This window comes from Bombina bombina, chromosome 2, assembly GCF_027579735.1.
Source record: "Bombina bombina isolate aBomBom1 chromosome 2, aBomBom1.pri, whole genome shotgun sequence".
NCBI classification, from domain to species: domain Eukaryota; kingdom Metazoa; phylum Chordata; class Amphibia; order Anura; family Bombinatoridae; genus Bombina; species Bombina bombina.
In genome coordinates this window covers 1,122,257,179-1,122,273,663 of record NC_069500.1, presented here as the reverse complement: position 1 = coordinate 1,122,273,663, position 16,485 = coordinate 1,122,257,179, and the positions used below count along the sequence as shown (strand labels likewise).

At 38.0% G+C, this 16,485-nt stretch overlaps 1 protein-coding gene across 1 annotated transcript in view; it reads right to left on the bottom strand.

Moving 5' to 3' along the window:
* RXFP1 (relaxin family peptide receptor 1) overlaps window positions 1-16,485 on the bottom strand; it is a 509,714-nt gene that overhangs the window by 151,608 nt on the left and 341,621 nt on the right. The window contains exons 8-9 of the mRNA XM_053700228.1: window positions 8,455-8,529; window positions 7,258-7,329 (exon numbers count right to left, since the gene is read on the bottom strand). Coding sequence (XP_053556203.1) covers window positions 7,258-7,329; window positions 8,455-8,529 — 147 coding nt within the window. The remainder of the gene's footprint in view (window positions 1-7,257; window positions 7,330-8,454; window positions 8,530-16,485) is intronic.

The window sequence follows — 16,485 nt, the reverse complement described above, 5'->3', positions numbered from 1 at the left end:
ATCTAAACATTTAAATAAGGTTTTTAAATCTCCTGTAGTTATTCCAGAAGTTTTTCCTGTCCCTAATGCTATTTCTGAAGTAATTTCCAGGGAATGGAATAATTTGGGTAATTCATTCACTCATTCTAAACGTTTTAAGCAATTATATCCTGTGCCAACTGACAGATTATAGTTTTGGGACAAAATCCCTAAGGTTGATGGGGCTATCTCTACTCTTGCTAAACGTACTACTATTCCTATGGCAGATAGTACTTCCTTTAAGGATCCTTTAGATAGGAAAATGTAATCCTTTCTAAGAAAAGCTTACTTATGTTCAGGTAATCTTCTTAGACCTGCTATATCTTTAGCAGATGTTGCTGCAGCTTCAACTTTTTGGTTGGAAGCTTTAGCGCAACAAGTATCAGATCATAATTCTCATAGCATTGTTAATCTTCTTCAACATGCTAATAATTTTATTTGTGATGCCATCTTTGATATCATCAGGGTTGATGTCAGGTATATGTCTCTAGCTATTTTAGCTAGAAGACCTTTATGGCTTAAAACTTGGAATGCTGATATGTCTTCTAAGTCAACTTTGCTTTCCCTTTCTTTCCAGGGTAATAAGTTATTTGGTTCACAGTTGGATTCTATTATTTCAACTGTTACTGGAGGGAAAGGAACTTTTTTACCACAGGATAAAAAATCTAAAGGTAAATTTAGGTCTACTAATCGTTTTCGTTCCTTTCGTCACAATAAGGAACAAAAGCCTGATCCTTCCCCTACAGGAGCAGTATCAGTTTGGAAACCATCTCTAGTCTGGAATAAATCCAAGCCTTTTAGAAAGCCAAAGCCAGCTCCCAAGTCAACATGAAGGTGCGGCCCTCATTCCAGCTCAGCTGGTAGGGGGCAGATTACGATTTTTCAAAGAAATTTGGATCAATTCGATTCACAATCTTTGGATTCAGAACATTGTTTCACAAGGGTACAGAATAGGCTTCAAGATAAGGCCTCCTGCAAGAAGATTTTTTCTTTCCCGTGTCCCAGTAAATCCAGTGAAGGCTCAAGCATTTCTGAAATGTGTTTCAGATCTAGAGTTGGCTGGAGTAATTATGCCAGTTCCAGTTCTGGAACAGGGGCTGGGGTTTTACTCAAATCTTTTCATTGTACCAAAGAAGGAGAATTCCTTCAGACCAGTTCTGGATTTAAAAATATTGAATCATTATGTAAGGATACCAACATTCAAGATGGTAACTATAAGGACTATTTTTTTTACTTTTGTTCAGCAAGGGCATTATATGTCCACAATAGATTTACAGGATGCATATCTGCATATTCCGATTCATCCAGATCACTATCAGTTTCTGAGATTCTCTTTCCTAGACAAGCATTACCAGTTTGTGGCTCTGCCGTTTGGCCTAGCAACAGCTCCAAGGATTTTTACAAAGGGTCTCGGTGCCCTTCTCTCTGTAATCAGAGAACAGGGTATTGTGGTATTTCCTTATTTGGACGATATCTTGGTACTTGCTCAGTCTTCACATTTAGCAGAATCTCATACGAATCAACTTGTATTGTTTCTTCGAGAACATGGTTGGAGGATCAATTTACCAAAAAGTTCATTGATTCCTCAGACAAGGGTAACCTTTTTAGGTTTCCAGATAGATTCAGTGTCCATGACTCTGTCTCTGACAGACAAGAGACGTCTAAAATTGGTTTCAGCTTGTCGAAACCTTCAGTCTCAATCATTCCCTTCAGTAGCCTTATGCATGGAAATTCTAGGTATTATGACTGCTGCATCGGACACGATCCCCTTTGCTAGTTTTCACATGCGACCTCTTCAGCTCTGTATGCTTAACCAGTGGTGCAGGGATTATACAAAGATATCTCAATTAATATCTTTAAAACCGATTGTACGACAATCTCTGACGTGGTGGACAGACCCCCATCGTTTAGTTCAGGGGGCTTCTTTTGTTCTTCCGACCTGGACTGTGATTTCAACAGATGCAAGTCTGACAGGTTGGGGAGCCGTTTGGGGGTCTCTGACAGCACAAGGGGTTTGGGAATCTCAGGAGGTGAGATTACCAATCAACATTTTGGAACTCCGTGCAATTTTCAGAGCTCTTCAGTCATGGCCTCTTCTAAAGAGAGAGTCGTTCATTTGTTTTCAGACGGACAATGTCACAACCGTGGCATATGTCAATCATCAAGGAGGGACTCACAGTCCTCTGGCTATGAAAGAAGTATCTCGAATACTGGTATGGGCGGAATCCAGCTCCTGTCCAATTTCTGCGGTTCATATCCCAGGTATAGACAATTAGGAAGCGGATTATCTCAGTCGCCAAACATTACATCCGGGCGAATGGTCTCTTCACCCAGAGGTATTTCTTCAGATTGTTCAAATGTGGGGACTTCCAGAAATAGATCTGATGGCTTCTCATCTAAACAAGAAGCTTCCCAGGTATCTGTCCAGATCCAGGGATCCTCAAGCGGAGGCAGTGGATGCATTGTCACTTCCTTGGAAGTATCATCCTGCCTATATCTTTCCGCCTCTAGTTCTTCTTCCAAGAGTGATTTCCAAGATTCTAAAGGAGTGTTCGTTTGTTCTGCTGGTGGCTCCAGCATGGCCTCACAGGTTTTGGTATGCGGATCTTGTCCGGATGGCCACTTGCCAACCGTGGACTCTTCCGTTAAGACCAGACCTTCTAAATTTGAAGGTATGGAGATTGAACGCTTGATTCTCAGTCATAGAGGTTTCTCTGACTCTGTGATTAATACTATGTTACAGGCTCGTAAATCTGTATCTAGGAAGATATATTATCGAGTCTGGAAGATTTACATTTCTTGGTGTTTTTCTCATCATTTTTCTTGGCATTCTTTTAGAATTCCTAGAATTTTACAGTTTCTTCAGGATGGTTTGGATAAAGGTTTGTCTGCAAGTTCCTTGAAAGGACAAATCTCTGCTCTTTCTGTTCTTTTTCACAGAAAGATTGCTAGTCTTCCTGATATTCGTTGATTTGTACAAGCTTTGGTTCGTATAAAACCTGTCATTAAGTCAATCTCTCCTCCGTGGAGTTTGAATTTGGTTCTGGGGGCTCTTCAAGCTCCTCCGTTTGAACCTATGCATTCGCTGGACATTAAATTACTTTCTTGGAAAGTTTTGTTTCTTTTGGCCATCTCTTCTGCTAGAAGAGTTTCTGAATTATCTGCTCTTTCTTGTGAGTCTCCTTTTCTGATTTTTCATCAGGATAAGGCGGTGTTGCGAACTTCTTTTAAATTTTTACCTAAGGTTGTGAATTCTAACAACATTAGTAGAAAAATTTTGTTTCTTTCATTGTGTCCTAATCCTAAGAATTCTAAGGAAAAGTCATTGCATTCTTTGGATGTAGTTAGAGCTTTGAAATATTATGTTGAAGCTACTAAGGATTTCCGAAAGACTTCTAGTCTATTTGTTATCTTTTCCGGTTCTAGGAAAGGTCAGAAGGCTTCTGCCATTTCTTTGGCATCTTGGTTAAAATCTTTGATTCATCATGCTTATGTCGAGTCGGGTAAAACTCCGCCTCAAAGGATTACAGCTCATTCTACTAGGTCAGTTTCTACTTCCTGGGCGTTTAGGAATGAAGCTTCGGTTGATCAGATTTGCAAAGCAGCCACTTGGTCTTCTTTGCATACTTTTACTAAATTCTACCATTTTGATGTGTTTTCTTCTTCTGAAGCAGTTTTTGGTAGAAAAGTACTTCAGGCAGCTGTTTCAGTTTGATTCTTCTGCTGATAATTTCAGTTTTTTTCATTATAAGATTTAAACTTTGTTTTGGGTGTGGATTTTTTTCAGCGGAATTGGCTGTCTTTATTTTATCCCTCCCTCTCTAGTGACTTTTGCGTGGAAGATCCACATCTTGGGTAGTCATTATCCCATATGTCACTAGCTCATGGACTCTTGCTAATTACATGAAAGAAAACATAATTTATGTAAGAATTTACCTGATAAATTCATTTCTTTCATATTAGCAAGAGTCCATGAGGCCCACCCTTTTTTGTGGTGGTTATAATTTTTTTGTATAAAGCACAATTATTCCAATTCCTTATTTTTTATGCTTCGCACTTTTTTCTTATCACCCCACTTCTTGGCTATTCATTAAACTGATTTGTGGGTGTGGTGAGGGGTGTATTTATAGGCATTTTGAGGTTTGGGAAACTTTGCCCCTCCTGGTAGGAATGTATATCCCATACGTCACTAGCTCATGGACTCTTGCTAATATGAAAGAAATGAATTTATCAGGTAAATTCTTACATAAATTATGTTTTTTTTGCATATTTGCAAAGTAGACATCTCCTTTGTGAATTGATGAGTGAGACAGGATGGAACTGGACTCTGGGTAAGTTAGAAAGCTGGCTCACCTTGTTTAAAAATGGTGTCAGATCCATTTCCACGTGCTATCAGTTAATTAAACTCAGTAAGGGTGAATCAGAACTGGAGAAAATCACTTCTCTATGGAACCGATTGTTACCTCAATCAACTATTGATATAAAAATGGTCCAAACTTCAATTGGCAAAGTAGCCAAGGTGACTATGAGCCACCTGGCGGGAGATGCATGTTAAACTCTTACATAATCCATATTTTACCCCCGAAAAGGGCCACAAAATTAATAACTTTAGTTTTAATAAATGTCCAAAATGTGCGCTCCTTGCAGCTGACTTAATGCACATGATCTGGACCTGTCCTAAAATAAGGCATCTTTGGTGGAAGTTAGAGTTTTGGCTCAACAAAACTCTAAAAATTTCTCAATTGGCTCTTACACAACAACAGATTATCTTCGGTATAAAGTATCATAGTTAGGCTGACCATACGTCCCGTTTTGAAAGGGACAGTACCGTTATTTTATGTTTTTTCCCCCGTCCCGTCGTTTCATTAATAATATTCATTTTGTCCCGTTTTGAGGGTTATCAGACTGTGCGACCAGCGCAAGTGTAATTTTTTAGCACACACACCACTTACTAAACATTTTTAAACTCCCCGCCGGTGGGGAGGGCAGTTTTTTTTTTTTAACTGCAGGGTTAGGGTTGGGTGGCCGTGCCCACATGATCCACAGCACCTCCTCTAGTTGCCCGTGCTCAAAATTAGGGGCGTGATCATTGAAAGCAAGTGAAAGCAGGTCAGTACTCAGTCGTGAGCTGTCAGACTGAGCTGAGGAGAGAGACTGGTCACGAGAGGGAAGTTAGAACTACTAGCTAGTGCCTAGTAAGGACAGGAGTCGGACTAGATCTGTCATTATCTGATGTGATGATCATCTGCCTCTGCCATCATCCGAATTAGCGGCTGACCTTCACCAGAGAGATAATTCTTGCCATCTTCTTGTGTCACAGTGCGAACATACAAACATAGTGATCAAGTAGATCAATCGTCTAAGTTCTGCCTTCCAAGGTAAGACCAGTGTCTGTGCCTGTCAATCCATTTAATTGTCATTAATTATGCTTATTATTATGCTGATGCAGTGCTGGTTGTACAGACGTTATAAATAATGGTTATTATCAAGTAACTATTTCCACATTTTTCTCAGTTCTTCCACCATGTAACAATGATTTTGGGTAACTCAGCTAAAAAAAATCTACAACTACTAATCCAGATCTTTAAACCAAATGCCTGTTCAGAGGCTACACTTTTACCATTTAAAATCAGTTAATATGGGGAGATTTGCCTTGACAACATAGAGGATTATTTCAATTTTGGAAACATTGAGTTAAGGGCATGTGATTAAAAAATATACACATGTCACATTCCCAATTTAGATCATGGGAACATTGTGAAAACACTGTGGATTGGTATTTAGATGTTATAGCTCTACGTCTACCTAATTTTTTTTGTATGAGTTCCTCTGTAACTGATGGATAATTGTTGGCTCAATAGTTTATATTCATGTCATAAAAGTTAACTTTTGTTAAAATCTTACTTTTTTTCCTATGAATAAAGAATATTAACCCTGTCCCGTTTTTGACATCTCAATGTCCCGTTTTTGTCTCAAGGAAATATGGTCAGCCTAATCATAGTCCATATGATAAACTGATATTTCTCTCTATACTGGCAACCAGATATCTTATTCTTAAAAATTGGAAGTTAAGAGTAGCTCCATCCATCCCAGAGATTAAGAATTGTTTGAAAAAACAATGCTTGCTAGAACAAAGGGATACTAATTTAGATAAGGATTCCGACATCAGACAATTCTTTGCTAAGTGGTCAGCCTTTATCAGGTCACTGCCTGACACAGAGATGAATGACCTAATATTTCCATTCAGAAACTCGGAACTGGTGCTTCTGGGTGTCTGGTAATAATTTATCAGTTGAAATGAGCTGAGATGATTTTCTGGGATTCCTCCGGTCTCATACATACGTATTCTTCCCTAGCTTTGGTGGGGGGGGGGGGGGGGGGAGTGGATTTCTTTTTGGTTCTGCCCTTGTCCCTTCCCTTTTCCTTTCCTTTCCTTTTTTTTCTTTCTTTTTTCCCTTTTTCTCGCTTTGGTTTTGGTATTCATGGTTGGGTTGTCCAACTAAGATAAAATTCAGCAGAACATTTATTTGCTCACTGCTCCTGATTTAACTGTAAATCAAATTGAAAATGTTTGATTTTTGTGATTCCTTTGTTATTTGTCTTTGTAAATTACTGCTGATATCTAAATAATTGGTTCTGGTATTCATGGTTGGGTTGTCCAACTAAGATAAAATTCAGCAGAATATTTATTAACTCACTGCTTCTGATTTAAATGTAAAACAATTAAAAATGTTTGATTTTTTTGATTCCTTTGTTACTTGTCTCTGTAAATTACTGCTGATATCTAAATAATTGGTTTTGATATTCATGGTTGGGCTCTCCAACTAAGATAAAATTCAGCAGAACATCTATTTGCTCACTGTTTTTTATTTAAATGTAAAACAATTTGAAAAGGTTTGATTTTTGTGACTTCTTTGTTATTTGTCTCTGTAAATTACTGCTGATATTTAAATAAAATAATAAAAAAATAAAAAAATGGTATTCTCTATCTAAATCATGAAAGAAAAACTGTGGGTTTAATGTCCCTTTAAAGTAAACTGGAAAGTTCTTGCATGTTCTATCTGAATCATGAAAGTTTAGTTTAGACTTTAAGTTGTGGATCTCACAGTACATGTATTGTGTATATCTATGTCAAAATGTTATATATTTATTTCATTTTTATAAGAGTTTTATCCAGATTATGAACATGCAAACACCTTATTTAAAAATATGCCAAAAAAACAAAACAAAAAAACTTACAGAACAGTTAATGTATTGCAGGAAGTGAAAGTTGAGTTCCTTAAAATTTGAATATTGTTGCCTTCAAAATCCCTGAAAGAAAACACACAATATTAAATGTTCTGGTCACGCTGGTACATAACATTTCCATCAAATATTTATTGATGGTTGCTCAGTCGTAAAGATTAAGGCCTTGTTCCTTTCCATTTAGACGTTCTGCTTTATAAGCTTTCAGTTAATGTGTAAAATATTAATTTAACCCTTAGATAAAGAGAAATCAGCAATTAATTACACAGCATATTTGTAAAATGATTTGCACATGTTGAAAAGGGAAAAAATAATACTAAAAAAAAATCTAAGATAAAAAGAGAAAAATAAAGAAGTAATGACGTAACCTAAATCTAGCTTGTAAAAAATAGTTAACATGTGACTAAGAGGGACTGACAGTATGCAATGCTATTACAAAATATAAAAATGCTAAAGCACTTTTAAACTATTCTGATAGTAAAACACACCACAGGCTGTAAATAATTCTTTATAATTATGGTTGTTAAATTAACAATAAAAAACAAGAAAGCTCATGTAAGCTAGAATGTTGCTTAAAATTGCATGATTGAGATAGAGCATGCAATTTTAAGTAACATTCTAATTTACTCCAATTATCAAATTTTCTTCGATCTCTTGCTATCTTTATTTGAAAAAGCAGGAATGTAAGCTAAGGATCCAGCCCATTTTTTAAGTTTCTTAAAATTGCATGCTCTATCTGAATAATGAAAGAAAAAAATTGGGTTTAGTATCCCTTTAACTGCTTGGCTGCTATATATTGCACACAAATGTCTAAGGACTTGTGTTATATATATATTTTAATAAAACTAGGTCAATTAAATGAAAAAAAAATAAAAAAAATTCATGCCGCAGTTCTTACTCAAGCACATGAAAGCATGGAAATTCATGTTTTCCACTGTCTCTTAATAGAAATGTGAAATGGGAGCCTTCTGTTACTAAATGAAGAGCTATTGGGTACAGTAATTTTCAAATTGCAACTGCATACTGAGAATTGAAGGAGAGTATAATACTTCAAATCATTTAAGGAGCAGCCAAAACCTGTTTTTCACATCTCAGTGAGAAAAACTCTGGCATACAGTTTAATTATCAACAATGTCAAAACAACATTTTCTAAAATAGAATAAACATACTATTAAACTGTTCCATACTTACAGCCAGTTTAATTTAGGCATGTGTTGGCAGAGAGGTTTATCAGGCAAGTGCTCAAGGGAATTATTTAGCATTACTCTGTAAGTAAAGCAAAAATCCATTAAATATTAGCAACTATATTCTACTGAGGCATATGAGATATTACATACAGTTTACAATACCGGTCACAATCTACAATGATTTTTCAAAATAGATAGGATTGAAATCATTATAATAATAATAAGAAGAAATGCAAACAGAAGTTTGTTCAACACCATATTCCAGCATAGCTTTTAAGTAAATACATGCATTTTTCATAGGTGATATTCCAGTCCATTAAACACAGGTAGTAATCACATTTGTTAAGTACTTTATAGTGAGAGACCAATGGTAATAGTATCTTAGTCAATAAATCACATTTATTTTGCATGTTTGCATTGTTTTAAGTTTTTAGGCATGCTCAATTAAAATATTAATAAACACAATAATTTTTTGTTTAATAAAAAGAAGAATACGACTATAAAATAAGAAATTTTACCTAAAAAAATATAATCACCGTCATGTTCATTTATAACTGCAATGAAATTGTTAACAGCACACATGCCCTGAATAGATATTGGGCCAGATTAGAAGCGGCGTGCTAAAAGTTAAGTGTGAGCGGCATTGGGTTTGTACACGTCGGATGTATCACTCATATTACAAGTTGAAAGTAAATGCAAAAGCAAGAATGCAATAGCGATTTATGCTAGAATGATTACCGTAACCTCAGAGCTCTGGTTAACTGTTTCGCAAAACAAAAAAGTGTCACAAAACACATAGATGCATTGAAAAGTACAATTACGCTAATAATAACACTATCTAACCCAGCCTTTTGCAGTCAAGTAGATGAAAACATGAAAAGCATATTTATGCAATATTCATATTCAATAAAGTGTTATTCTGTTTATTAACTGTGAACATTTCACATTCTAATGTACATAAGGGAATATGTTCTATGTATTTTATAATATATATTACTCTCTATATTTGTATATATCTATACATATATATAATCATCTCTTTATATAGTGGTATAGATATATATTGTACCCAAATACCATATATGTATTATGGATAAATAAAACATATTCTGCTATTTGAAGAACATTGGAATGTGAAATATTAATATTTTCATGTTGAATTAGTGCACTTGAAAAAATGCGATCGGGTTTGCATGCAAGTAGGGTGTTAGTTTTTCCCCCCACTTTTTTGCTCCATTGACTTCTATGGGGCAATTAGTTAGTGGAAAAAGTGGAAAAAAACACCCTACTCGAGTGCAAACCCGATCTCATATTGTCAAGTGCGCTTACCTGACATGAAAATATGAATATTTCACATTCCAATGTTCTTTACATAGCAGAATAAGGTTCTTATGCCACTTTAAAGATCATTAGTTAGGCCTTATCTTGAGTATTGTGTACAGTTCTGGAGGCCATATCTTCAGAAGGATATTAACAAACTTGAATCTGTGCAAAGGAGGGCTGCTAAAATGGTACATGGTCTAAAAAATAAAACTTACCAGGATGGGCTCAATGACCTAAATATGTATAGCTTAGAGGAGAGAAGGGAAAAAGGTGATATGATAGCAACTTTCAAGTACATTAAAGGGCTTAGTAAAACTGAGGCTGTGGGAATTTTACATAAAATGGAAAATTCAAGAACAAGGGGTCATGATCTCAAGCTGAAGGGTAGTAGATTCAAGAGTAATTTGAGGAAGCACTTCTTTACAGAAAGAGTGATTGATTTATGAACTAAACTTCCTCAATAGGTAGTAACGACAAACACTGTGGGGGACTTTAAAAATGACTGGGACAAGCATAAGGCTATCCTACAAACTAGATAAGTTTATACTGTTAGGTAATATCCGGCAGACTTGCTAGGCCTATGGCTCTTATCTTCCGTCAATATCTATGTTTCTATGAATATGTTTTATTTATTTTTTATTTTCATGTTTTCATCTACTTAGCTGCAAAGGGCTCCAATGCACTTATTTATATATATGTCTATACAGTATATGCATACATATGTATTTATGCGTTTATATGTGTATATACTGTATGTCTGTAAATACATATATACACAAACAAATACATATGTTAGACATATATATATATATATATATATATACACACATGCATATACAAGATTAGTGCAGCATGTGTAGTTCTCTAAGTGTGTTAGTTCATAAGTGTAGGGAGTTAAAACAAGAATATATATTAAGGAATATATTATATATGGATAACAAAATATACTGAACAGCGACTGGTATATAAATGGAACCTATTTGGAAAATATTTTGAACCCTGCTTACAACGCTCTCTCTCTCCTCTCTCTCCAGGTATGAGTAAAAGGACAGAATCCCTTTTAACCCTGTAAGTGTAGGGAGTTATAACAAGGAGTGTGTTAGTTCATAGGTGTAGGGAGTTATAACAACGAGTGTGTTAGTTGATAAGTGTAGGGAGTTATAACAAGGAGTGTGTTAGTTCATAGGTGTAGGGAGTTATAATAAGGAGTGTGTTAGTTCATAAGTGTAGGGAGTTATAACAACGAGTGTGTTAGTTGATAAGTGTAGAGAGTTATAACAAGGAGTGTGTTAGTTCATAAGTGTAGGGAGTTATAACAACGAGTGTGTTAGTTGATAAGTGTAGGGAGTTATAACAAGGAGTGTGTTAGTTCATAGGTGTAGGGAGTTATAACAAGGAGTGTGTTCGTTCATAGGTGTAGGGAGTTATAACAACGAGTGTGTTAGTTGATAAGTGTAGAGAGTTATAACAAGGAGTGTGTTAGTTGATAAGTGTAGGGAGTTATAACAAGGAGTGTGTTAGTTGATAAGTGTAGGGAGTTATAACAAGGAGTGTGTTAGTTCATAAGTGTAGAGAGTTATAACAACAAGTGTGTTATTTGAAAAGTGTAGGAAGTTATAACAAGGAGTGTGTTAGTTGATAAGTGTAGGGAGTTATAACAAGGAGTGTGTTAGCTGATAAATGTAGGGAGTTATAACAAGGAGTGTGTTAGTTCATAGGTGTAGGGAGTTATAACAAGGAGTGTGTTAGTTCATAGGTGTAGGGAGTTATAACAACAAGTGTGTTAGTTCATAAGTGTAGGGAGTTATAGCAAGGAGTGTGTTAGTTCATAAGTGTAGGGAGTTATAACAAGGAGTGTGTTAGTTCATAGGTTAGGGAGTTATAACAACAAGTGTGTTAGTTCATAAGTGTAGGGAGTTATAGCAAGGAGTGTGTTAGTTCATAAGTGTAGGGACAGGAGTTATAACAAGGAGTGTGTTAGTTGATAAGTGCAGGGAGTTATAACAAGGAGTGTGTTAATTCATAAGTGTAGGGAGTTATAACAAGGAGTGTGTTAGTTCAAAAGTTATAACAAGGTTCTGTGGACAAACAGAGAAACAAGTGCATTTAAATCTCCCTAAATTAACTGGAATCATGCTACACTTTCTAATGTCTGCATTAACCTTTTCCTCCCTTCTCCTTAAAGTCACAGCTCTTCCTTTCATAAACAGCACTCAGACAATTCATATTTCTCCTTCTCTTCTATCTTCCCCCCTGTACAACACACATGAACTCTATTCCAATGGCACATCCATCATCCAGCCATGCTTCACTGATTCTAAACTTAAACACTCGCATAAGATACATTCTCATCTCCTTTCGCTCACCATATTTCTTCTTCTTGTAGCTGGGGATGTCTCACATAACCCAGGTCCACCCTCTGCTTCCCTAAATTCACTACCCCAAATGACAGCTCATACACCTTGCCCACGTAACCCTCTAAACCTCATTAAATGCACCTCTGTTAGTACACCCCAATTCTCTTGTGCCCTTTGGAATGCACACTCTGTATGCAATAAGCTTACATCTATTCATGACCTATTTATTTCATGTTCACTTAACCCGTTAGCCCTCACTGAAACTTGGCTTTCCTCCTCTAACACAACTGCTGTAGCTTCTCTGTCCTATGGCGGCCTGCACTTCAGTCACACTCCCAGACCAGGAGACAAACAAGGAGGGGGAGTAGGAATTCTCCTGTCTCCACACAGTACCTTTCACTTCATTCTTTCCCCCCTCTCTTTCCTTCTCATCTTTTGAAGTTCATTCTATCCGCCACTTCTCCCCTGTAGCTCTTCGTGTTGCAGTTATCTATAGGCCCCCTGGCTCAGCATCACAATTTCTGGACCACTTTGAAGCCTGGCTTCCACATTTTCTCTCTTGTAATGTCCCTCCTCTCATCTTAGGGGATTTCAACATACCCATTGATAATCCTAACATGCCTGCTGCCTCTAAACTTCTATCCCTTACCACCTCTTTTGGCCTGTTGCAGTGGACAACATCTCCAACCCACTGTGAAGGCAACTCCATAGACCTTGTCTTTACTAATCTCTGAGCCGTTTCCAACTTCCTTAACTTCCCCTTTCCTCTCTCTGACCATCTACTAACTTTCACTCTTACTCTAGCTACTACATCTTTGCAAGCCCCCAAAAAACTGCTAACTTGCAGGAATTTAAATGACGTGGATCTCACAGACTTTTCCACTCAACTGAATCCTCTGCTCTCTAACATTTCATCCAGCTCTTGCCCAAACCTTGTGGCTTTACAGTATAATTCAGCACTAAAATTAACACTTGACAAAGCTGCACCTTCCACTCTTCGACGTACATCAATCACTCATTGGAAACCGTGGCACACCAAACAGACCAGATATCTTCAGCGATTTTCACGGGCTGCTGAATGGCAGTGGAAGAAATCACACACCTGTGCTGATTTCTGGCATTATAAATTTATCCTTAAGTCCTACAACCCTGCACTCAGCCTGGCCAAACAAGTCTATTTCTCCTCCCTTGTATCATCTCATGCATCCAACCCCAGAAAGCTGTTCTCAACCTTTAACTCTCTTCTACGTCTGCCTGCACCCCCGCCCACTAAAAACCTCACTGCTCAGATTATTGCTGATCACTTCAAAAATAAAATTGACACCATTAGAAAAGATATCTGCACCTCATACCCCTCACCCCCAGTCATCCTACCCACCACTTCTATTAACAAAACTCTACACTACTTCCCTCCTATAACAGAGGAAGACGTCTCTGTAGTCCTACCCTTGGCTCATCTCACAACCTGCCCACTTGACCATATTCCTTCACAACTTCTTCACTCTCTCTCTGCTTCACTAACCCCTACCCTAACTCATCTCTTTAACCAATCTCTAACCACTGGCACATTTCCTGATACCCTCAAGCATTCGTCAATCATACCAATCCTTAATCCCTTGCTTGACCCCTCCACCTCTTCTAAGTATCGACCGGTCTCCTTACTTCCCTTTGCTTCAAAATTATTGGAACGACTCAATTTCTCACAACTATCTCCTTACTTGATCTACTACAATCTGGTTTCCACCCTAAACACTCAACAGAAACCGCTCTTAATAAAGTAACAAATGACCTGTTATCAGCTAAAGCAAAAGGCCACTACTCCTTACTAATTCTTCTTGACCTGTCTGCTGCCTTTGACACAGTTGACCATCCTCTCCTCCTAAAACTACTACATTCATTTGGCATCTGAGATACAGCCCTCTCCTGGTTTGCCTCATATCTCTCAAAACGCTAGTTTTTAGTTGCCTTTAACAACATATCTTGTGATCCTATGCCTCTCTCAGTTGGAGTACCGCAAGGCTCTTTCTTGGGTTCCTTGCTTTTCTCTCTCTATACCTCCTCCCTTGGAAAACTTATAGCCTCCTTTGGATTCCAGTACCACTTATATGCGGATGATACCCAAATCTATCTTTCCTCTCCTGATATCTCTCCCTCTTTACTCAACCAGATTTTCAACTGCTTCTCTGCAATTTCCTCTTGGATATCTTCAAACTATCTCCAACTCAATCTGTCCAAAATTGAGCTGCTTCTTATTACCCCCTCTTCGAGACATCCAACACCCGGCATTTCTCTGATGGTTGGATCTCACAGACTTTTCCACTCAACTGAATCCTCTGCTCTCTAACATTTCATCCAGCTCTTGCCCAAACCTTGTGGCTTTACAGTATAATTCAGCACTAAAATTAACACTTGACAAAGCTGCACCTTCCACTCTTCGACGTACATCAATCACTCATTGGAAACCGTGGCACACCAAACAGACCAGATATCTTCAGCGATTTTCACGGGCTGCTGAATGGCAGTGGAAGAAATCACACACCTGTGCTGATTTCTGGCATTATAAATTTATCCTTAAGTCCTACAACCCTGCACTCAGCCTGGCCAAACAAGTCTATTTCTCCTCCCTTGTATCATCTCATGCATCCAACCCCAGAAAGCTGTTCTCAACCTTTAACTCTCTTCTACGTCTGCCTGCACCCCCGCCCACTAAAAACCTCACTGCTCAGATTATTGCTGATCACTTCAAAAATAAAATTGACACCATTAGAAAAGATATCTGCACCTCATACCCCTCACCCCCAGTCATCCTACCCACCACTTCTATTAACAAAACTCTACACTACTTCCCTCCTATAACAGAGGAAGACGTCTCTGTAGTCCTACCCTTGGCTCATCTCACAACCTGCCCACTTGACCATATTCCTTCACAACTTCTTCACTCTCTCTCTGCTTCACTAACCCCTACCCTAACTCATCTCTTTAACCAATCTCTAACCACTGGCACATTTCCTGATACCCTCAAGCATTCGTCAATCATACCAATCCTTAATCCCTTGCTTGACCCCTCCACCTCTTCTAAGTATCGACCGGTCTCCTTACTTCCCTTTGCTTCAAAATTATTGGAACGACTCAATTTCTCACAACTATCTCCTTACTTGATCTACTACAATCTGGTTTCCACCCTAAACACTCAACAGAAACCGCTCTTAATAAAGTAACAAATGACCTGTTATCAGCTAAAGCAAAAGGCCACTACTCCTTACTAATTCTTCTTGACCTGTCTGCTGCCTTTGACACAGTTGACCATCCTCTCCTCCTAAAACTACTACATTCATTTGGCATCTGAGATACAGCCCTCTCCTGGTTTGCCTCATATCTCTCAAAACGCTAGTTTTTAGTTGCCTTTAACAACATATCTTGTGATCCTATGCCTCTCTCAGTTGGAGTACCGCAAGGCTCTTTCTTGGGTTCCTTGCTTTTCTCTCTCTATACCTCCTCCCTTGGAAAACTTATAGCCTCCTTTGGATTCCAGTACCACTTATATGCGGATGATACCCAAATCTATCTTTCCTCTCCTGATATCTCTCCCTCTTTACTCAACCAGATTTTCAACTGCTTCTCTGCAATTTCCTCTTGGATATCTTCAAACTATCTCCAACTCAATCTGTCCAAAATTGAGCTGCTTCTTATTACCCCCTCTTCGAGACATCCAACACCCGGCATTTCTCTGATGGTTGGAGTCTCTATTCTCAAAACCTCACCACAGGTCCGCTGTCTTGGGGTTGCACTTGACTCAGAACTCACATTTAACTCACATATACAAGCACATGACAAATTCTGCTGTTCACACCTACACAACATTTCCAGAATTCATCCCTTCTTTACTCAAAAAACTACAAAAATACTTATTTATTCCCTCATTTTGTCACGCATTGATTATTGCAATCTACTTCTAAATGGCCTTCCAAAACACAGCCTCTCCTCCCTCCAATCTATTATGACTGCTTCTGCTAGACTCATCCACCTAAGTCGTCAATCTACATCAGCTGCTCCGCTCTGCCAGTCTCTACACTGGCTCACCATACACTCAAGAATACAATCTAAAGTATTAACCCTAACTTACAAAGCACTCAACAGTCTAACTCCCAACTATATTTCCTCTCTCATCGTAAAATATTCCCTATCCTGTCCACTTCGATCAACCTCTGACCTATGTCGTTCCACTCCTGTTATCTCTACGTCCCACTCCCATCTCCAAGACTTCGCACGTGCTGCTCCTGTCCTTTGGAACTCTCTACCTGCTCCATAAGACTGTCTCCAACCTTGTATAGCTTCAGACACTCCTTGAAAACCCA